The sequence below is a fragment of the Passer domesticus genome, chromosome 12 (genome assembly GCF_036417665.1).
Source record: "Passer domesticus isolate bPasDom1 chromosome 12, bPasDom1.hap1, whole genome shotgun sequence".
Lineage (NCBI taxonomy): Eukaryota > Metazoa > Chordata > Aves > Passeriformes > Passeridae > Passer > Passer domesticus.
In genome coordinates this window covers 7,206,419-7,231,350 of record NC_087485.1, presented here as the reverse complement: position 1 = coordinate 7,231,350, position 24,932 = coordinate 7,206,419, and the positions used below count along the sequence as shown (strand labels likewise).

The 24,932-nt window shown below is 50.2% G+C and overlaps 2 protein-coding genes across 2 annotated transcripts; both read left to right on the top strand.

Annotated features, from left to right (window-relative positions):
- Window positions 1–1,743: 1,743 nt before the first annotated feature.
- LOC135279701 (purine nucleoside phosphorylase-like) lies at window positions 1,744–13,392 on the top strand. Its single transcript, XM_064387147.1, has 6 exons — window positions 1,744–1,766; window positions 5,046–5,215; window positions 5,938–6,041; window positions 7,302–7,477; window positions 9,961–10,151; window positions 11,081–13,392. Exons 1-6 carry the CDS (start codon window positions 1,744–1,746, stop codon window positions 11,296–11,298), a joined length of 882 nt encoding a protein of 293 aa, XP_064243217.1. The 3' UTR covers window positions 11,299–13,392.
- Window positions 13,393–17,953: 4,561 nt separating this feature from the next.
- On the top strand, window positions 17,954–24,247 carry CALB2 (calbindin 2). The gene is made up of 11 exons (XM_064386812.1): window positions 17,954–18,110; window positions 21,171–21,247; window positions 21,436–21,525; window positions 21,618–21,698; window positions 22,533–22,589; window positions 22,685–22,762; window positions 22,872–22,927; window positions 23,130–23,169; window positions 23,269–23,322; window positions 23,549–23,620; window positions 23,855–24,247. The coding sequence occupies exons 1-11, from the start codon at window positions 18,020–18,022 to the stop codon at window positions 23,969–23,971; spliced, it is 813 nt and encodes a 270-aa protein (XP_064242882.1). The 5' UTR covers window positions 17,954–18,019; the 3' UTR covers window positions 23,972–24,247.
- Window positions 24,248–24,932: the final 685 nt, after the last annotated feature.

Below are 24,932 nucleotides of genomic sequence, written 5' to 3'. Positions count from 1 at the left end.
CTGCTGTGTTTTGTGCAGAAAAACAATGCTGGAAAAAGGAGGATATACCTAAAACAGGCAGAGGCAGATATGGCCAAGATTCAGAAGTACAAGAATGAGAATGACAAAAAGGAAAAAAATTAGGGGAAACATGGTAAAAACAGAGTTAGAAAGAAGACATAGAAGGGAAAATTATTTACAGATCCTTAATGTTGATTTTCCTACTGCCTCCAGCAAACAAAATCAAGATGCACCATGCCAGTGCAGCAATGTACTGTGGGTCCTGACATGGCAGCACCCCACCTCCTTGTCTCTGTAGAAGGGGCATTTTAAGCTTTCTAAGAGAAAATAAGAAAGAAATGGAACTGTGAACTTGAGGGAGAAAAAGAGGTCAAGACCTTGAGGGGATAGACCCTCATTATGGTTTCTCTTCAGATCCATTTTCTATTTCTTCAGTGCCAACTGTATTTTTCAACAAATAAAACAGAATTGGATTTTTAAATTCTGCTGGTTGTTGCAGATTCCCAGCCTTATCTGGCATTGCTGGGTTTCTGCTTTCCAGCATGAAGTATATCTCTCTCCAAAAATGCCTTGGTTTTTTCTTGGTGCATTTATTACCTTGTTGGATTTTGAAGTTCTCAGAGACAGTTTTCTGGGGCAACAATGGTCTGTTTGATGCAAGGTCTTCAAGATCAAAAAGGAAAGAAGAATGTAAGAAGTAAGAAATCCAAGACCTGGAATGGGTGCTGCCCAGTTTTCTGAATTTTTGTTAATGTCTGGATGATTTGTCTAAAAATTGACAAGTTCTAATTTGTCCCTGCTTGGGATATTTATAAATTATACCCTTACATGTCCCTTTTGGATTTATTAAGCTGTGAATGTGTATTGTAGATGTGGCCTTTCAGCTAGGGCGTGTAAGGTCTCTACTCATCTCTGCTTTTCTTGAATTTTTTTGGCATTCAATTGTCTTGGAAACATCTCTGGCTCTGTAAAATGTGGTTCACATCAGTTGCTGGGATCAAACACCGATGCACAAACAGATCCATATGACAGGGTTGTTTTTATATTTGTTTTCATACACAGCAAAGCTAAAATTAAAGGGACAGATGGTGGGGTGTCTGTCTTCTTTCCTGTGTCTCCCATATTCTGCTGAATGGAGGTTTAGCATATCTCAAAGAAATATTTCCTTTTGGGAAGGGTGAGACAATTAGATATGAACAAAAAACCCTGAGGGGAGCTGCTGGGTCATCACCCCTGGCTGCCATGAAAGAATGGGAAGGCAATGATGTGAGATGTGGAAAGGCCTGGTGTCAGTGTCATCTCACAGGGTCTGCACACTCCCAGGGGTTTGAATTGCACAGGAGCAGGTGACTCCAGCTGGTTCCCAGGTGATGCAAGAGGTGCAAACCCAGGCAGATCCCTTGTCAGCCACTGAAAAGTGTGCGTGCGTGTGAAATTTCTAGGCTTAATCTGCATTACAGTGTGTGTGTGCATGCGTGTAAGCTTTCTGCAGAGCTCTAGAGCATGTGTGTCATGTGGGGTGAGGCCAGAAAAGCAGATGTCCTGACCATGCCCCTCCTACTCGGGGATTAGAGATGCTCAGGGGACAGCAGAGAGAAGCTGGGACACACTTCCCTGACTCACTGCCAGAGACAGCAGCAGCTTCTGCAGGTTCAATAGGCCTCTGCTCTTTGCTCAAACAAAACCCTGCAGCTCCTTTTCCAGCAACCATCCCCTTCTTTTGGTTAACCAGAGAGGAGGAGGATGGCCTATGCTGAGGAAGACAGGTAAGGTGCTGTGAAACAGGGGATGCACGGACGTCCAAGCTGGATGGGGCTGACAAAATTACATCGCTTTTCCTCACCTTGTTTCCTTTCTACTGAGCACTCAATAAATGTCAGACAAAGGCTGCTCAGAAGTAAACATCTTATTATTGGAGAGGAATCTGGCCATCTGCCTGGGCAGGTGCTGGTATTATGAAATATGGCAGCGAGTAGGTGACCTTGGGAGAGGTTATGGGCCAGAAGAGGCAAATATCTCCTGTGGAGAGGCACAGACTGTGAATGCGTATGGCCATGTGCCCCCAAACATAATGCTTTAGCTGTTTATTGGGATATGTCTGCTTTTTTTAACATAGATTTGCTTTCAGCCAACTTAGAAGCAAATAAGAGTGGGGTTTTTTTCGTGCCATAAAAGATCTGTCACCGGTGACAGTCCTGTGTTTTGCAACAGATGTGTTTCTCCAGTGGATGACAGAAATCACAATAAATGGGATTGTGTTTTCAGCTGATCCTGTGATTTAATCCAAAGCAATGCTACCGAGCACTATTATTAGGTGTGCATTGTTAGAGCAGCTAGAGGGGCCTTTGTGCTACATGTATTAATTCAAGCTGTCAAAAAGCTTGCACAGGCCTCGTGCTCATGCAGTTCCAGGCTGAGCACTCTGCTTGGTGACCCATGGGTCAAACTCCCCCTTTGCTCCTGCTGAGCAGGTATCTCCCTTGCATTCAGAAATTATCAGTGCTTGCCAGTCCCTTTGATGTCATCCGGAAGGTTTCTGAAAGCAAAATGCTGCAAGCAGATTAATTTTGGCATCACTGTGCTCTCAGCACTGGGGACAGCTCTGATGTGCCCAAAGCCTTTGGGATGTCAGGCCCCTGTGCACTTGCTGGAGCTCCTTTCAGGCAAGGAAACATATGCAGCACTGGAGATTTACTTCTTTGGTTAAGAAGTATTTTAATATCTTCTGTTTAAAAGGAAAAAAATCCACTGTATCTTGGCATAGCTCAGTGAGTCCTGGTATCTTCAGCGACATTGAATGGGTTCCATCCCACATTCCTAAAATTTCTGATGATATATGAATAATATCCATTTTTAATGTTATTTTGCAATGGTTTATGCACTTTAAAAAAATACTGAAACAAGCAGTATTATGGTCATGAGGAAGAGCAGATCCTGGTGACCTTGTTCCTTTCTCATGCTTGCCACAGGTATATCAAAACCTTAGGCGTTACATATAAATTCTCTTGGTTCCCTTGAATTTCTAAACAAGGATTACAGTTATTCAACAGAGAAATTGGGGGGAATTGTTCATTAATGTATGTAAAGCACTTTTAAAGCTTTTGTCTGGGAGCAAGTGATAACGTAGTCAAGGGTAGTCTTTATTAATGTGATTTTCACAGCTCCTGCTTATTTCAGGAGCTCATGATGCACTTAGAAAATTCAGTATATGATGGTAAATAAACTCACTCATTTCCAAACTTTTCCTTTGAAAAGTACTTCAGCTAAGTATGACTCTTCATTTTAATTTATGTGTATGGAAGTTATTTCTTCCCATTGGATTGCAGGCTTATGACACTTTGGGGTATTTTTGACATTATATTTTGTAACTAGGACCATAAGTTTGATGTATCTTATGCTGGATAGGACTCACAGCTAGGAGTGTAAATGCTCACAGAAAACACCTGTGCAGTAACTACTGACCCTGTCAGTATAAAGAAAAAAAAAAGCATAGAACTGGGAACCTTTGTTTCAATATCTGGTACTTGGTTGGAGGAAGCAGTTGTACAAGGACACTCAAATCCTCTTAGTGGCCTGAGACCTCCTGGAGTGAGGAGCACCACTCTGAAACCCTTTCTGTCTGTCCTCTAAGACTGCTGAGAGCAGCATCACAGCATTACTAGGATTTACACCTGTTGAAAAAAGAGACTTGCTAAGAAAGGACCAAAAGAAACATTCCTGGATAGATAGTGACTGCTTATCAACACCTCCAGTCAATTTTACGTCACCTGCAGCCTCACAGTATCTGATTTTCTCACCTCTCAATAATCAGATCAAATTTTCATACAGAGAACTGCTGCCCCTGCCTGGGGGTTCACTCCAGACCCAGTCCTCTTCCATGTACAATCATTAATTCTACTCATCAATGGTAATGATTGAGTTGCTTCCAAGAACTGCTATTAGTACTCCTGCTTTTGAGGATAGTGTCCAATCAACCTTGATATTGACTTTCAGAAAGTGTCTGCATTGTCCTATTGGAAACAGGATTACAGGATTATTTTGCTATTGATTGTGTTTCAAAACTGTGATTAAGGCATCTGAATACTGGGCTAAGAGGTTAAAAGTTGAACTCTTCTCCTTTCCCATGAGATAGATGTACAACAGGCACTGTAATGCCAACTTCTATCCCAGCTTCAGGCAATGGGGCTCCCTGCTGGATTAGACTTTTTTAAACCAATATATTTGCTGAGTCCCCCTCTTGAATCACTTTAAACTCTGGAGCCCAAATTCCTGGTTTTCCCTTGTTTTGATGGAGACTGATGTCATTGGGCCTCTTGGCTATGTCTGGGCTGCAGGTGTGATCCCATGCCCACTCTGTGGGAGAGGAGAGGCTGAGTAAGAGCTCCACGTTTATCCTTCTGTACTGGAGGCACGAGGTATCGAGAGGGCGGGTGTCTGACATGTGGTACCAGCCTAGATGGAAGCAGTGGGAGCTGATGGCACTCAACACTTACAGAGATTGGCTTCTCCACCTCTGTAGATGATGTCTGACCCATGTCTCAGAAGTTTACCTGAACCTTTACCTACTGCAGATGACAGTGTCTGCTCCTTCATTAGCACAGCATTCCAGCTGTGTTGTTCAGGTGTCTTCAGAACTCCAGGCATTGTTTTCCCCATCACAGGCTGGACATCCCCATGCACATTCATGTAGGTTGGAATTTCTCAGTCTAATTGTGCTTTTCCCTTTCTTCAGGAACTCAGGAGATACCAGAGCCCGTCAGAAGCAGGAGTGGTTATGCCTTGTGACATTTCTGTGATCTAGGTATCATTGGCCATTCTTCATCTACAGAATGCAACCAGCCAAGGGGATTCAAATGATTTCCCTGTAGTCAGGGGTAAAATACATAAGCCTAAAAGTGATGCATCTTCAATAATAGCAGCGAACCTTCTATTATTATACTCTTAATGAAATTTCTTTTTCTCCGCACCTTTTCAGGACTTTTATCCTTTGAAGCTTGTTCTTTGAACGGGCTGATAAGTCTCACTGGCCTGTTCTCCTCCTGCAGAAATGGCTACGAGGCGTGCAGGGAAGCAGCAGAGTGGCTGCGTGCCCGAGCTGCGCGGCGGCCCAGGATCGCCATCGTCTGCGGCTCCGGGCTGGGAGCTCTGGCCGACGTGCTGGACAACAGCACAGCCTTCCTCTATGAGGACATCCCTCACTTCCCACGGAGCTCAGGTGGGCTCAGCTCGGGGCATCAGCACCCCTCCCACCAGCAGCCTGCAGCAGAGCCTCACACAGGGGTCACTCAGGTCTGCAAACCAGTCCCACACTGGGGTATGGTTGTGTTCGAGGGTCTAGGATGAGGGAAGAGATGAGAATCTTGACTCCATGTTTCAGAAGGCTGATTTTTTATATTAAGATATTATATTATATTATATTATATTATACTAAAATGTTATGCTGAAACTATACTAAAAAGAATAGAAAGAAAGGATCCATCAGAAGGCTGGAAAGGAATAATAAGGAATGGAATGATAACAAAAGCTCGTGACTCTCAGAGAGTCCGACACAGCTTTGGATCTTTAATTATTAAGTAGAAATAACTCACACGGACCAATCAAAGATGCACTTGTTGGTAAACAATGTCCAGACCACATTGCACAGCCATCAGATAGTTATTGTTTACATTTATTTTTTGAGACTTCTTAGCGAGAATAGGAGAAAAATCCTAGCAAAGGATTTCCATAAAAATATCATAGTGACACTGTTGAAATGTGTGTTCACAGTAAAAAACCATAAATATTATAGCACAGATATAGCTATTTATTTATTTGTTTTCCAGCTCCTGCTTTTGCAGTGCTTGGCCCTGCGGTAAAGCAAAATCATCAACTGACAGATCCCTCTAAAGTCAAATTCCTTGAGACCTGTGACTAAAATGGCACTTTGTTAATTTCCAGTGTCGGGGCACGTTGGCAGGTTGGTGTTTGGGGAGCTGAATGGCCAGCCCTGCGTGTGCATGCAGGGACGTTTCCACTCCTATGAAGGCCGCTCTCTCAGCACGGTGAGTTCTCCTTAAGGAAAATATTCACCTTGGGGTTGTGTGTTGTAAAAGCTGCAGAAGTGACTGCTTGCCTTGCTATCTAGCTGCAGGATGTTAGCTCTTGCAATGAACTTACAGTGCTCTTGAAATGAGTCTTTCTTAGATTTCAGATCTGCCCCCAAAAAAATAAAATTGGGAGTTCAAACCAAGAGATAGTTGGCTTCTGCTGGGTGAAGGTGATGCTGCACAGCCACACAAATTGGCTGACCCTGCTACTCTCACAGGGGGAAATAGTTTATCATATAAGGCAGATTAATTTACATGCTTTAACTTAGTCAGTTTAATCATGATTTAAATCAGCAATGAGAAAACGTTGATAAGAATAATCTATTTTAATCTTCTATTGCATTTATATAGTTTACAGCTTTTTTTTTCCCTAGAAAAAATTCCCAGGCTACTGCAAGCTGCTATAACTTCCTAGCTAACATACTGGAATGTGTGGAGATTTATATTACCTACCATGCACATATGTACACTTTTCTGCTAGAAAACAACAATAGTTTTTTCCTTTTTTTTTCTTTTTTTTTTTTTTTTTAATTTGGATAGCTCCGTGATTTTCCTTTATTACATTGAGGTTGTTTGCATTTGGATATAAACTGTAATTTTTGGCACCACCCAACTTCTTATAGAAAACCAACTATTTCAAAATCACTCAATACAAAATTAGCTTTATCAAGACATGTTTGTCTATTAAAATTAACTTACTTCTTGAAGAAGTGGTGTTCATTGCTAGGAAATGTTTTGCTCACAGTAGCATTTGACTGATAGCAGGTATCATCTAAATTCCTTCATGACTCCTCAAAATCAAACTTCTCTAAATGTTTTTTTCTCCAGCTCCCAACTGTTCCTTAGCTTTGGATTACTCTCCAAGTCCATGTACATAAGTAGTTACTTCAATCAGCACAGTGGTTTGATCTCTGCAAGACCTTTGCAGTGAGCCAAAACTATCTGCATGTTCTTTCTGTACATCTTTATTTGACCTGTAGGAAACGTGGTCTTGGATTTTAATGCAAGATTTTGTTCCATTGCAAGGTTATGTTTAATTTGTTTAAAAAGCATTAACCTTCTATTTAAATTAGAGGAATGTTTAAAATTGCAGAAGGTTGTTTCGTCTCCATATGTAGACTCTTTGCATCCACAAATTGTGATATTACAAACGCAGTGGCAGTGGCTGTCTGCTGACTGTGACACTCATTGCACGTGTGCCTTTGGTTCTTGCAGGTCACCTTCCCCATCAGGGTGTTCTTTCTCCTGGGGGTGGAGATCTTGATTGTCACAAATGCTGCTGGAGGACTGAATCCCCACTTCCAGGTGGGGGACATCATGTTCATCAGGGATCACATCAGCCTGTTTGGCTTGGGAGGGCAGAATCCCCTGCGTGGACCAAACGATGAGCGGTAAGAAGGCGTCGGCTCCGTTGTTACCAATTAATCCTTTCCTCCTTCAGCCATGGGCTGCACTGCCAGTTGTGCCTGCTGACAAATATTTACTGAGAGGCAGAGTTTGGCTCCAGGTAACCACAGGGAAAGAGTTGCAGCAGTAGCTGTATGTGCTGTGCCACCTGCCCTGCCCTCCCTTGGCTGTTGCTTACTTTTACAAGGAGCTTACATACAAACCCCCAGAAGGTTTTGTTTTGTACAAGTAGGCTTCTGATCCTTCTCCTGACACGACCAGCTGTACCATCTGCTTAAACACACCCACTGCTCCTCTTTTTATCAGCCCCTCTCTCTGTTGGTTCCTCTTAACTGAGCAATCAGTGAACTGTGCTGTCTCCAGCCTGGGTTTATCAACAGCCACTTCTGGTGTGATGGAATGGGTACAGCAGAGGCCAGGCATTGCTCTATGAGAGGTGGTTGTCTTGGCAGCTTCTTCAGAGACCTTGAGATCTACAAGAGCCACCTGCTGCTGGCTGAACTGGGAGGTCAGGTTTCCTGTACTGGCTGTGTAGCAGAATCTTTACCTTACTGAGGGTGCAGAGAGGAGCTTCTAACATATCCTCACCCCTGAACTGCAGTTGCCAACAGATTTGGATTTGCTTTGAGCAAGATGCTGGACTAAATGACCTCAAGGTCCCTTCCAAAATGAATTTATGATCCCAAAATCCTTCCAAGACACCATCAGACTGGTAAGGTGGAAGGCCCATCATGAAAAATGGACGTTTGCAGGGCAGGTGTCTGGATTGTCCTCAGATCTTTCTAGAGAGAAAGTTCTGCTGAGAGTAAGGTGGCCTGCCTGGCTTTCAGTTAGTTCCTTCCTGATGTAACAGCAGACCTGGCTCTTGCTTCTGAAAGAATCTGAAAGGTGCTGGCAGCTGCCTCAGGAGAAATAATCACTGTGCTGCGATTCCATGGCAAGAGGACAGTACCCATCTGAAGTGGAACATCTTTACATTTTTGTAGGTATTGCCGTGGGTTGGAGGAAAGTGATCAAAAGCAGAGAAGCTACATGGAGTGTTTAAAGCTCTCTGGGCTTGCATAATTGCTCTGGAACAGGAGGAGAAACTCCAATCAAACAACGGCATCTGGACAGCGTTCAAAGGCAGCATAGCTGCCTCACTGCCTCCCCAAAGCAGCTTCTTGGTAAAGACTGCAGTGCTCTGGGAGGTGATTTCTGTACTGCTGACCAAGGCATCAAAATGGGCAAAAGGTCTTTATGAATCAGGTTTCAAAGTATTGCAGAGATTTAGCTGAGCAAACTGCTAAAATCCTGTCCAGCTGAGCTACCAGGAAGGATTTATCTAAGCACCACAGAGCAAAACTAGAGGCAATGAAGTGATGTGGAAATAATATTTTTTTAATAAATTAGAGATTGGGAGTCTGCATTGCTGGCCATCCTTCAGAAAAGGGAAGCAATTTTCATGGTGATGAATACTTATTACCTTAGACCAGAAGGGGAAGTTTTTTTTTTTTTATTTATGTAATATTCAGTGTTTATAAAAACAAAATAAGCCACCTACTGCCCTAAGCATTCAGCTGGAAGAACATGTAAACAAGCAGAAGCTTTAATAGCATAAATGAGGGACCTGGTCCACTCCTACTGAGCTGCATTGGTGAACATGGCTGGGAGTTTATTTTCCAGGTTTCCTCAGTGGCAGCATAACAATCTTTGCCATCTACTTCTGCTCTCCTTGAGTCAAGAGCAGGATGCAGTCCATCAGGAGCAGGACTGAGCTGCTATTTTGAGACCAAAAGCAAGAGACCCAGTCTTGAAGCAGAAGATGAAAGGTGCCTAAAATATGGCCCTGGAGCTCCAAGATGTAAAGTAGCTGGCTGCTGTGATGGGCCTTAAATGTAGGGACTGATGCTCCATCAGGCCAGGCTTAAACCCCCATCCAGGGACAGCCTGAGGGACTCTGTGCCTCAGAGCAGCAACTGTCTGGTGGGAAATGTTTAAAAGACATCATGAGCAGTTACTGAGGAGAGAGAACTGGCCATCAGTGCTCCCTAGAGACAGGAGCCCTCGAAAGACCATCCCAGAAGGGTTCCTGCAGAAGGGAAGTAGTGCCAGACCTTCCAACAGCCATAAGCTCTCTGTGCTGACAGTCTTGGATCTAGCAGGAATGTCACGCCCAGGCAGGTGCCCCATTCCTGGAAACATTCAGGATCAGGTGGGACAGAACTCTGAACAACCTGATCTGGCTGAAGATGTCCCTGCTCACGGCATGGGTTTGGATGAGATGGCTTTTGAAGGTGGCTTCCAACCTAAACTATTCCATGATTGATGGCAGAATTACCTGATGGTAAGAGTGGAATGAGAGAGATTCCATCCATGGCAGGTCTGCCCTTACCACTTCCCTTTTCTGTAAAGAGTGACCATCCCTGGACTCTGAGGGAGGGAGCAGTGGCACGATCACACAGCTGTGTCCTTTACTGCCTTTCAGGTTTGGAGTGAGGTTTCCCTGCATGTCGGATGCTTATGAACAAGACCTGCTCAGCCTGGCCATGGAGAGTGCCCAGGAGCTGGGGTTCCTGAGCTTCACCAGGGAAGGAGTGTACTGCCTGCAGGCTGGGCCCAGCTACGAGACCATCGCCGAGTGCCGCCTGCTGCAGGCGCTGGGAGCTGATGCTGTGGGTGAGCTGCCAGCCTGGCCTGGGCTGCCAGGGCTCTCTGAGCACGTGGATTGAACAGTTAATTCTGCTCAAGGCTGGCTTGCTTCAGTCTTTGACTCTCTAAGTCTCCTGGGGCTGGAGAAATGAGCTCTGTGTATTTCTGCTTCATTCTGCAGTGGCTTAGTGCAGCTCCTGGGAGGATCTGCACAAAGTCCCTGTGCTTACAGCTGAGCAGGACAGGGATCCCAGCACAACTTTGTGTTTATTTCCCAAACACAAAGTCTCTCATGCTCAGATGGCTCCACTTCAGGAGGACTGAGTGGGGCTCAATAAAAATGAAGTATTTTTCTAGTATTTTTCTTCTAATTCTGACATTGTAAAGATTTTCACTGTGCTTTTTCTCTACAAACCAACCTTCCTTATGAGTCTTGTTTAGGGATGGTAATCATGGATACCTTCCCAACTGTGTAAAACAAAACTAAGTGCCATGATCCATATGATTCCTCCAGTTATGATTCCTTTCATGACCCCTGGTTCATGGAATCCTGTATATTAATACCTGCAGATTCATTGTGTGTGAGGAAAGGAGCTCAGCTCCCCTCAAAGCCATTTTTATTTGCAATAGCTTTTTTAGCCAAGGAAGAGCCCAATGACACAGCACATCAGTACTTCCTTAGCAAGTCTGCAAGCAGTCTGACACATCTTGAGGAGGGAGCTGTGGCACAAGGATCAGATGCAGGAGGTTTATTGTGCTGAGCAGAGTTGTAACTGTAGTCTGCAGCTATTTGAGCCTTGTACGTATCACAGCCTTTAACTATTACAGAGTTCAGACACAGAGCTGGGGGGAATGAGACAAGGGCATGTGCTTGGAGGTAGGATCGTGCAGCCTTGGAGAGATCTCGTTTTGGTGTAAATCCTGACTCATTCTGGTCCTTTCCTCTCCTCCTGTAGGCATGAGCACTGTCCCAGAGGTAATTGTAGCCAGGCATTGTGGCCTCCGAGTCCTTGGGATCTCCCTCATCACCAACAGAGCAGTGATGAGCTACAACAGCCAAGAGAAAGCCAACCACGAGGAAGTGCTGCGCATCTCGCTGGTCCGGGCTGCAGCCCTGCAGAAACTGGTCACACACCTCCTTGGGAAGCTGGGGGAAAGCACAAACTCTCTATGACCTCCAGACATTAATCCTTCACGTGTGTGAACACTGCCAAGTGTTGGGGGAGAGCTGTTGTTGGGACTGTCCCTTTCTCTCCAGATTTTAAATAGACTATTTGATCTTTGTGCTTTGTCTGATCAGGTGCAGAGGTTCACTTTGAATTTTGCCAGGATGACCCCCTCATTCATAGCCAGTGACCAAAACAGCTTACTGGCACTTCAACACTCTGGCACATTCCCAAACCCCAGTGTCAGCAGAGCCCCAGAGACTGTGACCTCCAGCTGTCTCTCTTGGGACACCCTCCTGCCCCAAGTCTCTGCTCCCCAGGTCAAGAGTTGGTCATGGGGCTTGATCCTGCTTTGGTAGGACCTAGTCTGAAGCCAGAGAAAGATTGAATTTTGGATACATGAAATGAGCCAGGCTAAAGATGAGATCTGCCTGGAGCAAACAATGGCGCAGAGCAGGTGAATTGCAATTGATTTTACAGCTTGGAAAACCACTGCACTGCTGTGGGGTTGTGTGACTTCCCCTCCCAGAAAGCCCACTCTTTCCTCATCCTTGGCTCCTCATGACCAGCTGCAGAGCTCAGCAGCTGTTTGCTACAATGCAGCACATCCCCAGCACTCCTCACATCTCTCTATTCTGTTTCATTCCCCAATTTAGCAGGACATGAAAATTCAGCTCAGTACAAGGCATGGCTTACCTGTGCACCATGTAAACATTGCCAAGCTGGAAATAGAATCCAGGTCTATCTCTCCCTGGTTTTGATCAGTTTCTGGATGCCTTGGAGACCAGTGGCTTCAGCACTGCAGACTGGTTTCCTGTTGGTGCCCAAAGACAGGGAGATCCATTTGATCCCATGTTTCACATGAACTTTGCTGCTGTCCCTGCAGCAGATTTTGGAGCATCAATGGTTTGTGGATTTTAGCAATGTGAAATTACAAGGGAAATATTTTGAAACAGGTATGATATTTCTCTTGGTCCTCTTACATAAAGCAAATGAGCCAAACAGTGAGTAAAGGACAAACAGGAGAGGTTCTCCCTTAGCAGTGTGCTGATGGTCTGTCAAGAAAGGGGGAACATTCACCAGAACAGTGCATTATTCATTGTTCCTCAAAGGTCAAGCTGAGCTGTGGATGCAGCTGGATGTGAAACAGTGACAGTAATTATTAGATAACCTTTTTCCCTTCATTTATCTTGTAGTTCTCTATAAAGCCCATCACTGTCATAGCTAAATGTTTTTAGTTGACTCAGTGGTCTGAACTGAAGACACGCAACCGGTCATGGAGAGCTCCCAACCTGCCTTCCTAAATTTAGCTGACCAGTTGTTTACCATTGACACTTGCCCTCTGTCACAGCCTTCAGCCTTCCATGACATTTCTTCCATTTTTTTCCAGATGGGTATTTGCTTGAAGCCTTTCATGCTGCAATTACTGGTGTCAGCTGCAGTATTCATGGTGCAGATGTTGCCACCAGGAGGAACAGTTGTGCTGTGAATGTTTTCCATTAAATGGTAGCACTTCAGGTGTAGGGGAGATCTTGGGGTGGTCCCCTTGTCTCCTCCTGGGCAATGTTACCTGTGGTCAGCCGTGAGAAATGCCTGCCCAGCCTGGTCTGGAGGATTTGTGGAAGGGAAGGATGCATTGCTCGTGCTTTCCCGGCAGACTCACTTGTTCAGCAGCTCCTGGCACTTGGAGGAGCCCTCAGAGACAGCAGCTCTTCCCATTTTGTGGGTCTGACTGTCAGGACAGTCTCTGGGACCAGCTCTGGTGGTGATCTGCAAAGGGAGAGAGGCTCCAGCTCCATCTTTCACAACGCTGTTCCCTTTCCAGATCAAGCAGGAGTGAAGTGCTTGTCAAGCAGGGAAATATGAAAAGTGGCAGATGTGCAGAGCAAGAAGGAGCCACTTCTACCTGCTCCCTTTTCAGACTTGTCCCAGTATGAGCTTGTTACAGGGCAGGGAGAGAGCAGATAATTTCCCCTGCCTAGAAAATGGTGCTTCACATTCATCTAATTAATACTTGGTAAATACAAAGTCTCTCAAGTGGGAGTGGAAGGCAGCTGTGCAGCTCGCTGTAGCTAGCAGCAGCCAGAGTAGCTAAGGCTGGGATTTCAGCAAACTCCATTAATTAATCAGAGTCAGGCTGGGCTGGGATGTGAAGGGAAGCATCCAAAAAAACCTGCTGTTGTGCTGGTACTTCTCAGGCAGGGTTTGAGATGATGAGGAGCTTGGCAGCAGCACCTGCTTTCAGCAGGCCAGGTCTGCTCACCTCTCCAGCTGCATCAGAGGCAGATACCTGCTCTTGTGTCTGAATACAGCTGAAATGCAACTTAAAATTGAGCCTGAAAATCACCATGCAGCTAAATCTTCAGCAAATTGTGTCTTAAAAATAAAAAAAAAAAATCTAAATTGCATCTGAATCCTTAAATAGTTTGGGGCTCTTCTTTCAGCTGGCCAGAGGTAGCTTGGACAGCCCAAACTTTGCATGAATATCCTGATTTTTGTACCTGTCAATGGTAAGAGGAAGATGCCCTGGGCACTTTGGAAAGGATCTTATTCATTTGCAGGGGAGAGGGGAAATACAAAACACAGTCATTCCTTTACTCTGTGCCACTTACTTTCTTCTGAAGTCCAGGGCCTTGTGGTCATAGGGATAAACAGAAAGATGCATGAAAAGCTAAGACACCTGGGAAGTGATGAAAGAGCCCCAAATGACACGATGATCCTTGCTGTGTCAGGGCTGTGGATGGCAGTGAGCCCAAGTGCTGCCTGACCAGGAATGCCAGCAGCATGGGCTGTCCCATGTGGCTGTACCCATGGCAAAGGGACACGTGAACACCCGTGTCACTGCAGGGCACAGCTGGCACAGCTCCTCCTTTACTCACTCACTGGACTCATGAGCCAGTCTGCCTCATCCTCTGTGCCAGCCTTTTCTTTTTCCTTGCTCACCAGTCCAGAGAGAACTTCCCAGATCACAGGGTCCTGCTGTTTCCAGTCCCCTGGGGAAGACAGAGGTGTTATATTGATGCCTTCATGTGAGATTCACATAAAAGCGTGAGGCCAAGAGGAGAATCCTCTGCCACAGCCCTTGGCTGGACCATATCATGAGTGTTTAAGTAGAGATCTCTGCTGTTATCTGAGAAACAACCCTGTGACCCAAAAAATCTGATGGTGTGATTCATCCTGTTTCCTTCGCAAGCCTCGGTTTCCCACTTCTATTTTTTTTTACATGAGGTTTGCCTTTTGCATTCTTTCCTATTTAAAAGTAAACCAGAAAGCTTTTAAAAACCTGTGCTGTCTCAGCTCAGCAGCGAGCGTGTGCCTTGCCTTCAAGTTATCAAATTTCCCTTAGATGTTTGTCTTTATTGAAAACCTGCAGTTGAATTAAGAGGATTCTGCTATAGTGGTGTGTTGTTTGAGGTTTTTTTCCAAAAGCGTTAGGTCTTCACTGCAAGGATTTCATTTGCAGGAAAGAACTAAACTCTCCCCTGCTGTGCTGAATGTGCAGAGCAGGGGGGAGTGATGTGGGTCATGGCAGTGGGTTGATCTCAGAGTGTTGCTGAATTAAGTCCTGGCTCTGTAAGCAGCATGATGGTCTGTTCTTTCAAAAATCTGATGGCATGTTCAGATTGACTCATAGACTGTCCTGAGCTGGACCCACAAGGAACATCAAGTCCAGCTCCTGGCACTGCACAGGACATCCCAAGAATCAAATAATCCCTGAGAGTGTTGTCCAAATGCTTCCTAAACTCTGTCAGGGTTGGTGCTGTGACTACTGTGACCCTCTCTCTGGCTCAAGAACCTTTTCCTGATACCCAGCCTAGGTGGTGGGACAGGGGTGAAGGCTGGAGGGAACCATCCAGCCTTTTCTCCTGCAGAAGGGACATCCCAGTGCCTGGACACCCATGTGGGAGATGGCTTCAAACAGCAGCACAACCACCCCTTGCTTTTCTTTCCTGAAGCTTCACAGCCCTCTCTAAAAGTCTTTCTCAATCTTAGCAAATCCCTTCCTACAGCAATGAGCCCCTCTTGCACTGCCAGCTGCTTCAGAGAGGCAGCCTGGGGAAGCATTTCCCCAGAGAAGGGAGGGAGTACACCTGGAGCCCAAATATTGCTCCCAGGCCCCACCTTGGAGCAACCTTGGCTCTTTGTTAGCAGAGAAGTGGGTGTCATGGAGCAACATGAATGGCTGGTGACCCAGAGCCATCCCTGTGCTGGGCTGGAGCTCTGCTCCCTGTGGAGCAGATGATGCACCAGTGTTGGTCCCTGTGCCCATTCTGTCCCCTGCCTGGCCACAGCTGGGGACACATCCCTAAACCCAGCCCTGCAGAAGCAGTGAATGTCCCCTCTCAGCCCAAAGGAAAAATCTGCTCTGGAGGGTGTGGGACAGTAAAGCAACGGGCTCTGCTGGGGAAAATTGTGCTGCAATAATGGAAAAAAGAGGCTTTTTTTTTTTACAAATTTCTGTGCCAAACCACAGGAAATGCAAATGGAATACACAGGATACCCTTCAGTGTCCCCTGTGTGCCTGAAGGCTGCGTTGTGCAGCAGGGAGGAGGAGAAGGCCATTGCACTGCTCGGTGTCCCAGTGTGGCTTTCCTCGTGGGATGCTGGCACAGCATCTCCTCCCCTGCCCGAGGTCCTGTGTCCTGCCCTGCCCCAGCTTCCCCCAGCACTGGAGCCAGCTGTGGCTCCATCTCCCCTGCACTGAGCTCCTCAGGCCCCTGCCATTCAGAGGGAGCACCTCACCCTCCCTGTTCTTCCAGCCAAAAGACAAAAATAAGAGGCACCAGCACCCGGCAGGATGGGCAGTGCCCCGAATAACTCCCAGCAGCTGCCTGCTGCCGACTGCGGCCCCGCTCTGCACACATCTGAACTTCCCTGATGCCTTCTCATCTTTAATTAAGCACTTCCATCAGCCCAGCCTTCTTGCTGGATCTGAATTTTTTTTTCCCCTGTAGCCATGGCAACGCTTCCCCTGGGCAGGCTGCGCTGGAGCCAGCGACAAACCCCATGTGTGGCTGTTTTGTTTGGGCCTGGAAACTTCCCTGCCGTTTGGGAAAACTTGGGAAAAGAAAATCCTGCAAGGAGCTGGTGAGCGGCAAGGGGAGCCAGGCTGAGGAGTGTGTTTTGGGCTGAGCATCCCTTCTATCCCCCAAGGAGCCCTGCTCCAGCAGGGATGGCAGAGCCTTGATCTCAGGATGCCTTGGTTTTTCCTCCAAAAGATGGCTGTGTGCCCATGTTTTGTGTGGGTGCACTCCAGCCATGGGTGCACGTGACAGCCCTGCTGTGGCCATTGGTGCCTTGGTGGTGGTGACAGAGGGACTGCCATTGCCCTGCTCCTCCTGCCAGGACCAGCAAATCATAAGCCATGAAGCTGCTTTGAGGCAGGGGGACAATGACACAGATGTGGTGACACAGGGCACGGACATGGTGAGTGGGGTAGGACTCGGAGGCACAGGAAGGGATGCAGGGACTTGAGGAAGGAATGGAGTGACAGGCAGGAGGAGGCAGCAGGGCAGTTAGGTGTCAGGAAAGGGGTCGGTGACATTAAGCAGGGTGGGTGATGTGGGACAGGTTAAGTGGCACAGGGCAGGGATAGGTGACACAGGGCAGGAGTAGATGTCATGGGGCATCAGTAGGTGAGAGTAGGGTTAGGTGACAAGGCAGGGACAAGTGTCAGGGCACGGGCTGCTGACTCCAGTGCCCAGTGCTGCTCCCGGTGTCCCACTGTCCTGGTGTCTTGGCATCCCAGTGTCCTGGTATCCTGGTGTCCTAATGTCCTGGTATGCCCATGTCCGGGTGTTCCAGTATCTCGATATCCTGGTGTCCCAATGTTCTTGTATCCCGATGTTCTGGTGCCCTGATATCTCAATGTCCCTCTGTCCCGGTGTCCCGCTGTCCGTGTGCCCCCCAGTCCCTCTGTCCCTCTGTCCAGGTATCCCGATGTCCCAGTATCCCTCAGTCCCGGTGCACCCCAGTCCTGGTGTCCCGCTGTCCGGGTGTCCCGCTGTCCGGGTGTCCTGCTGTCCCTCTGTCCCGATATCCGCTGTCCCGGTACCCGCTGCCCCCTGTCCCCTTGTCCCCCTGTCCCCTTGTCCCCCTGTCCCCCTGTCCCTCTGTCCCGCTGTCCCTCTGTCCCCTTGTCCCCCTGTCCCCCTGTCCCCTGTCCTGCTGTCCTCCTGTCCTACTGTCCCTCTGTCCCTCTGTCCCTCTGTCCCCCTGTCCCGCTGTCCCCTGTACCTCTGTCCCCCTGTCCCCCTGTCCCCTGTCCCTCTGTCCCGGTACCCATTGTCCCCCTGTCCCCCTGTCCCCCTGTCCCCCTGTCCCCCTGTCCCTGTCCCCCTGTCCCCCTGTCCCCCTGTCCCCCTGTCCCTGTCCCCCTGTCCCTCTGTCCCTCTGTCCCCCTGTCCCCCTGTCCCCCTGTCCCCCTGTCCCGCTGTCCCACTGTCCCCTGTCCCCCTGTCCCCCTGTCCCCCTGCCCCTGTCCCCCTGTCCCTCTGTCCCTGTCCCCTGTCCCCCTGCCCCTGTCCCCCTGTCCCTCTGTCCCTGTCCCCCTGTCCCCCTGTCCCTGTCCCTCTGTCCCTCTGTCCCCCTGTCCCGGTGCCCGGCGCTGTCCCGGTGCCCGGCGCCCTCTGGCGGCGGCGGGCGGCGCGGCGGCGGCGGGTATAAAAGGCGGCTGCGGGCGGCGGCGGGATCGGGAGCGGCGGGATCGGGAGCGGGATCGGGAGCGGGATGGCCGGCCCGCAGCAGGCCCCGCACCTCCACCTGGCCGAGCTCACCGCCTCCCAGTTCCTCGACATCTGGCGGCACTTCGACGCGGACGGTCAGTCCCGGGGCGCGCGGGACACTTCGCTCCTCAAAAAACCGGCGGGGAGGGCAGCGGGATGAGCATCCCTGGGGACGCGGGGCTGAAGGGGGGTGGTGAAGAGTCCCTGGACACCCCGGAGGAGAGGATAGAGCCTCCGCCGCCGCAGCCCGGGGGTTACGGTGAGCCCCCGGGGTGATGGAGAGCCCCCGGGATGCAGAGACTCCAGGATGGAGAGTCTCCGGGGTGATGGAGAGTCTCCGCGGCGCAGCCCCGTCGGTTGAAGCTCCGGGGTCGGGGAAGCAATCGGTCCCCCAGGACCCCCCCCCGCCGGGAAAGGACGGGGAGCCCCAGAACTGGACCCCACTGGGAGCCCTCAGCCCATGGGACGCTGAGCCCGGGATATCCCGGGTCTCCTTGACACGTCCCCCGGGTGCCTTGAGAGCTGGGATTCGCTCGGGGCTGGTGAACCTCTGGGGGCTGCTCTGGGCGTCCTGCCCTTCCCGGGGTGCCGTGTCTGCCCTCGGTCCCTCCCCTCCGTCTGCCCGCCTCGGCAGTGCCCCACACTCGGTACCTGGAAGGAGTGGGGCAGGGCAGGGGCCAGATTGGCCCCAGGGCCACCCCGCTGCCAGGAGTGACAGAGAGGGTGTCCCACTCCCGGAGCAGGCTGAGGAACAATCCCTTCACGTCCGGAGTGCTTGGTCTCTGCCTGCCTGCTCCCCAGCCTCCCAAAACCTCTCCCCGGGGATGCTGGCAAAAACCGTGTCCACTATGGGGATGTCACCTTCCCACGGAGTCACATCTGGGCAGGACATCCCTGTTTCTACCACTGGCAGCCCCCCAAAAAAAGGGGAGGAAATGCAAAAAACAGCATTGTTTTGTTGGGAAACAGTTTCTTCCAGCGCTGCGGTGCCGTGAAGGAGGCTCAGCCTGCTGGGAGCAGCAGCCCAGGGGAAAGCTCCTGTCCTTCACTGAGACTCCTGCTCCTGCAGGGAGGTTTGGGGACCAAAAACCTCCTGGGAACTGCGTCATGCAGCCTCCCCAGCTGCACTGCTGGAACTGGAGCTCATCTTGCTCCTGGCTGCATTTTGGGGTCCCCCCCTGCAGCCTCACAGCATCGGGGACACAGACACAGGTCCCTGTCACTGCTGGCTCTGGAGCAGCCACCAAGGGGTTGGGAAGGTGGCACTCCAGTGGGAGTGGGCAGCTCCTGATGCGGGTGTCCAGCTGCCTCCCTGCAGCGTGTCCCACTGCCCTTGGATGTGCTCTGTCATCTCCAAAACGCCGCGGCAGGCACGGATCCAGCTTGGCCCACGGCCCCCAGGCAGGGCAAGGCTGAGCTGCAGCACGGCAGGTGCCCGGCAGAGGAGGGACTCAGGCATCGGGAAAGAAGGTGGCCTTGACAAGGACAATGCTCCGCTGCACCGGGCAGGAGCTCCAACAGCCCTGGCTGCTTCCCTGTGCCAATGGAGGGACCTGGGGCTCATCCCACTGTGCATGGGACTACTTCACCCAAGCTCATCCCTGCATTTAAACCCCTTCAATGTGCCTTCCATGCCTTGAGCCGCTTCCCCTCAAGGCTTGTCATGCCCCAGAGATGTCCCCTTGGATGTCTTTGTTGTCCTCACTTTACCAGCCACAGCTGCCCCGAGGCTCCGAGGTGGAGCTGCATGGACTGGCTGTGGCTCTCCGGAGGGGATTTTCCATGACACTCCACATCCCGCTGCTCTGCAGACATGGATCAGACCTGTCCAAGCTGCTGCTTGGAGGAAGCCAAGCTACTGGCCACAGCTTTTCTCAGCCTTATTCTTTTTTCACAGCTCAAAACTCCTGTTGATTTTTCTTTTTTTTTTTTCCCAACTAAATTCAAAGCCACTCGGGGTTCTCCTGCACCCACAAAAGCAAAGCCCGTGGGAAGCCAAAGTACCTCAGTGGCTCACACCAATATCACCCAAGCCCCTCATCCCCTCCTGGGAAGGATGCTGTTCATCCACTGGGATGTGGTCACTAAAGAGGAAGGTACCCTGGGATTTCCCAGTGCTTTGAGCTGGGGTGTGGATGGGTTATTCCCAGCTGCTGTGTTGCAGTGGGCAGCAGATGCTGCTGGGGAGCCTGCAGGTGACAATGCCAAAGGTGGTGCAGAGCAGGGAGATGTGGTCCAAGCCTCCGGAGGCTGAAATGCAGAGTGGTCCTGGGGGAAATGTTCACAAGGAAGAGCCCTGGGCTACCCCTCAGCCAGGCACTCCAGGGGAAAGGGCATCATCCCTCTGCAGTGTCCAGATGTTTTTGGAAGGGAGGATTTCTGGCAGGGAGGGGACACCTTGCCTGACAGCACCATGGAGGCAGTGCCTTCACTGCTGTCTCCAGCCGTGATGTGACCCTGCTCCTTCCAGGCACAGCAGCCACCCCCAGAGCCACCCAGGGCCAGCACTGTGGGAGCTGTGTGTGGCTGAGCCCTCCTGCCATCCAGCATCCCACAGGCAGGGCAGGGATGCCCCGGGTTCCAGGGAACCACATCTCAGCACAGACACAGGCAGTGAGAGGTGTGAGGTACACAGGACAGGGATATTTTGGAGCTCTTGGCCATGCTGGAGATTGGCAGTGGGGTCACCCCTTCCAGGAGCTGATCCTGCACCCAGGATGGGGGATGCTGTACTGGCTGCCTTGTCTCTGCTCCCCATTTGCCCCTGTGGCCCCCAAAGGGGGTTGAGAGGAGACAGGAGACAGTCCTGATTGGGAGATGCTTGCATGGGATTGGGTGCCTTTATTTAAGGCATCTGATTGAAGCTCAGATACAGAAAATACAGCAAAGACCAAGGTGAACAAAGTCCCTTGAGCCCCACAAATAAGTGCAAGGGACAAGTCCTGGGCTGTGTGTCACCTGGGCAAATTTGAGCATCACCAGTATGTGTAACACTCAGCATCACCATTGGCTGGCTTTTCCTTGCTGCCGCAGTTGCCTTGGAGCCATGTCCTGGTGCAGAGGGAACAAGGGCCGTGTCCCCTGGGAGCATCTGTCCCTCTCCTGCTGTGCTCTAAAACTGTGAAAATCTTACTGCATTTTTTTTCCTCCTGCAGGAAATGGCTACATTGAAGGCAAAGAGCTGGAAAATTTCTTCCAGGAGCTGGAAAGTGCAAGAAAGGGGGCGGGTGTGGTAAGAGCATCTTCTGGTTTTGCTCCCTCCTTCCCCCGTTCCCTTGTGCCCAAAGACTCATGCTCACATCAGCCCTATCTCCTTTGGGCACTCATGAGTGGGACTGGGACTCCTCTGGGAAGAAAGAGGGAAAAGACCAGCACAGGGAATGGGAAAAATGCTCCCATTCTCTCTCTCCTTGCTGGCAGGACTCAAAGAAGGACAATTTGGGTGACAAGATGAAGGAGTTTATGCACAAATATGACAAAAATGCGGATGGCAAAATCGAGATGGCAGAGGTGAGCGGTGCTGGACCTGACAAACCCCGGGTTGCTCATGTTCCACACTCGTGTTTCCCCTCCACCATTCCACCATGCCTGTGTTTCCACAGCTGGCCCAGATCCTGCCCACGGAGGAGAATTTTCTGCTGTGTTTCCGTCAGCATGTGGGCTCCAGTTCAGAGTTCATGGAGGTGAGTGGGACAGGCTGCACTGGGGGATCCCCAGGGAATTCAATCCAGCTCCACCAAGGGAAAACTACTGGGAACTTGAACTGCCCAAACCCCCCCTGATCTCCCCAAAACTCTTGGCATTAACTCAGCACTGGGAGGCAGTGCTTGTTTAGGGAAGAGCAGGAGTGTGGTGAGTTTTCCCAGTTCTCAGCACCCCTTGGATACTTCTCAGGCAGTCAGATGCCTCATCCCAGTCTCCAGGCAAGGTCAGCTGCAAGGATTTGGGGCTTTTTTGTAAACTTCCCCTCATGGTTGCTCCTAAGTGCCCAAGGGATGTGCTGAAGCCAACACTATTCTGGGCCACCCCACAGCCTCGCTGTCCCCTTGCATGAGGTGAACCCATGCAGGTGGGAGAGAAATTGCAGATGGGAAATAAAACACTGCTGGGGGTGGAAGGGAATGTGAAGCATCCTGGAGAGGAAGGAGCTTGTACATGGAAACTGAACCCTGGGTGGAGGGGAAGGCTGAAAGAGGAGCACCTCGTGACATGGTGCGGGGTGGGGAGAGTAATCAGACACCATTGTTTAATTGGGGGATGCAATTAAATATTATTAAATATTAAAGCCTGGTCTTGCATACTGACATGAGGATAAAGGTGTTTGAACTCTCGGTGTGGGGCTGAACAAAAGCACCCAGCCCCAAGGGAGAGCAGGAGATGCCAGTGGGAGCTGTGAGATGGCCCCATCTCCTTTAGGGTGGTGGGGGACACTCTCAGTGGGGGTTTATGGGGACACACACACGTCAGGGGCAGTGGGGACACGAGCCCCTCAAAGGCTCACGGCAGTCCCTCCGCAGGCTTGGCGCAGGTACGACACGGACCGCAGCGGCTACATCGAAGCCAACGAGCTCAAGGTGGGCTGTGGGCACAGGCTGGGCTGGGCTGGGTCCCTGCTAGTGGGACATCCCCTCTGGGGATGGGGACAGCCAGCAAAACCCTCTCCTCCCAGGGCTTCTTGTCGGACCTGCTGAAGAAGGCAAACCGGCCCTACGACGAGCCCAAGCTGCAGGAGTACACACAGACCATTGTGAGTGGCACCCGGGGCACCGTGTCCCCAGCGGGGCTCCCAGCACCCCAGGGGGGTGGCAGGCAGGGCCCAGGTGATGGGTGACAGGGTGCTGTTTGTATGCCCACAGCTGCGGATGTTCGACATGAACGGTGACGGGAAGCTGGGCCTCTCCGAGATGTCCCGGTAAGGTCACGGGCAGCGAGGAGGAGCTGGGAGGGAAAGACACCTGGAATGCTCATGTTTAGGAAGAGGCTGCTCCAGCTTCCAGGGAAAACTGTTTTCCTCTTTAATTTACTCATGTTTCTGAGCAAAACGTCACTGTGATTTAAGAAAATGCCTTTTTCTGGCTGCTTCCCGCTCTTCCCTGCCCCTTCTTGTTTTTCAGACTTTTGCCTGTGCAAGAAAACTTTCTTCTGAAGTTTCAGGTAACATAATACTACTCCTGCTGCTAATAGTAACAACAAAAACAACCTGTTCAAATTGCTGGTACCTCCAACCCCTCTCATTCCCTTGTCACTTCCCAGGGAATGAAGCTGTCCTCAGATGAGTTCAATGCCATCTTTGCCTTCTACGACAAGGTAGGGAGCCAACTCATGGGAAACTGCCCCAAATAAATATAACCTGGCAAAAAATAACCCCAAATCCTATGGTTTTGGTTGGGGCAATTCCCTGCTCTGGTTTGGGGTGGGAGAACTGGGTTTATCTCTGGCTGTGCTGGGTGAGGGTCTGGGGATGCCCATGTCCAAGGGGGAATTGCAGGGCTTGTGTCCTTCCTGCTGCTGATGTCCCTCCCACACCATCCAGGATGGAAATGGCTTCATTGATGAGCATGAGCTGGATGCACTTTTGAAAGACCTGTATGAGAAGAATAAGAAAGTAAGTCAGGGCAAAGCTTGGGTGCCACCCCCAGGGCCCCCCAGCTCCTTCTCCCATCTCCCAGCAGCACCTTTCCATGTCCATGCTCCATGGGGACCAGGAGATGCCGGTCCAAGAGCTGACCCTGCATCCTCATGGGAACTGCATGGAACTGGGGGCAGTGCAGTCTCAGCCTGGGGGTACTCCCCCGGGAGAAAGGGGATGCCCACCCCCCGTGCCCCCCGTGCCTTGCAGGAGATGAACATCCAGCAGCTCACCAACTACAGGAAGAGCATCATGAACCTCTCCGACGGGGGCAAGCTCTACCGCAAGGAACTGGAGATGGTGCTCTGCAATGAGCCCCCCATGTAGGACCCCCCCCACACAGCCCACGCTCCTCCTCCCCGAAAGCAAGCACAAAGGGGAGCCCCCATCACTGCAGAGCTCCCCCAACATCTCTTGGGTTTGCTGTAGGTTGCTAAAATCCCATTTGTGGGGGGAAACTTTATTTTTTTTCCCATCTGCCTGGTTTGTTTAATGATATGATTTTTTTTTTCTCTTTGCGGGGGTGTTGTTTTCATTCCTTTGGTCTCTTGAGTTTTTATCATTTACCAAAGAAGAGTTTACTAATAAATTCAAGTACTGCTAGACTGAAGTCCCTATTTCTGCATCTCATGGAGGGCTGTGGGGTGACAGGGAGGAGGGGATGTCACACTCTGATCCCACAGAGGACACAGCTGCTGGGTGGGGAAGAGAGATGGAGCATTTGGGAAAGCCCCTGTGGAATGAGGGTCATTGGAAAATCCCGGGGGAGCAGACTGCAGGCAAGCTGGGTGTATCTCCCAGTTATCCCTCCCATTCACCCCAACACCCTGCCAAAGCCTCGGGGACATCCCAAGGGTTGTTTCCCCACTCCCAGTTTTGGAAGCCAGTCCCAGGGTGACGATGCTGGCGCAGTCCCAGTGCAACCTCTCCCACTCCTGTACTACCCAGTGCAGCCCAGCTGAGGGCTGCATGGCCCAGTGTGGTGCAGGGCAGTCCCATCCAGATGTGTACAGCCCAGTACAGCCCTGTGCAGCCCATTATGGCCCAGTAAAATCCCACACAGCTCAGTTTGGCTCAGAACAGCCCAGTATGGCTCAGTGCAGCCCTGTATATCCCTCTGTGGCTCAAGACATTTCCGTATGGACCAGTACCACACTATACAGACCTGTGTGGTGTTGTACGGTCCTGTGTGGCTAAGCACAGCCCAGTACAGACTTTACATTCCACATGGCCCTGTACACCCCAGAATGGCGCAGGGCAACCAAGTACAGCCCCATACAGCCCAGTA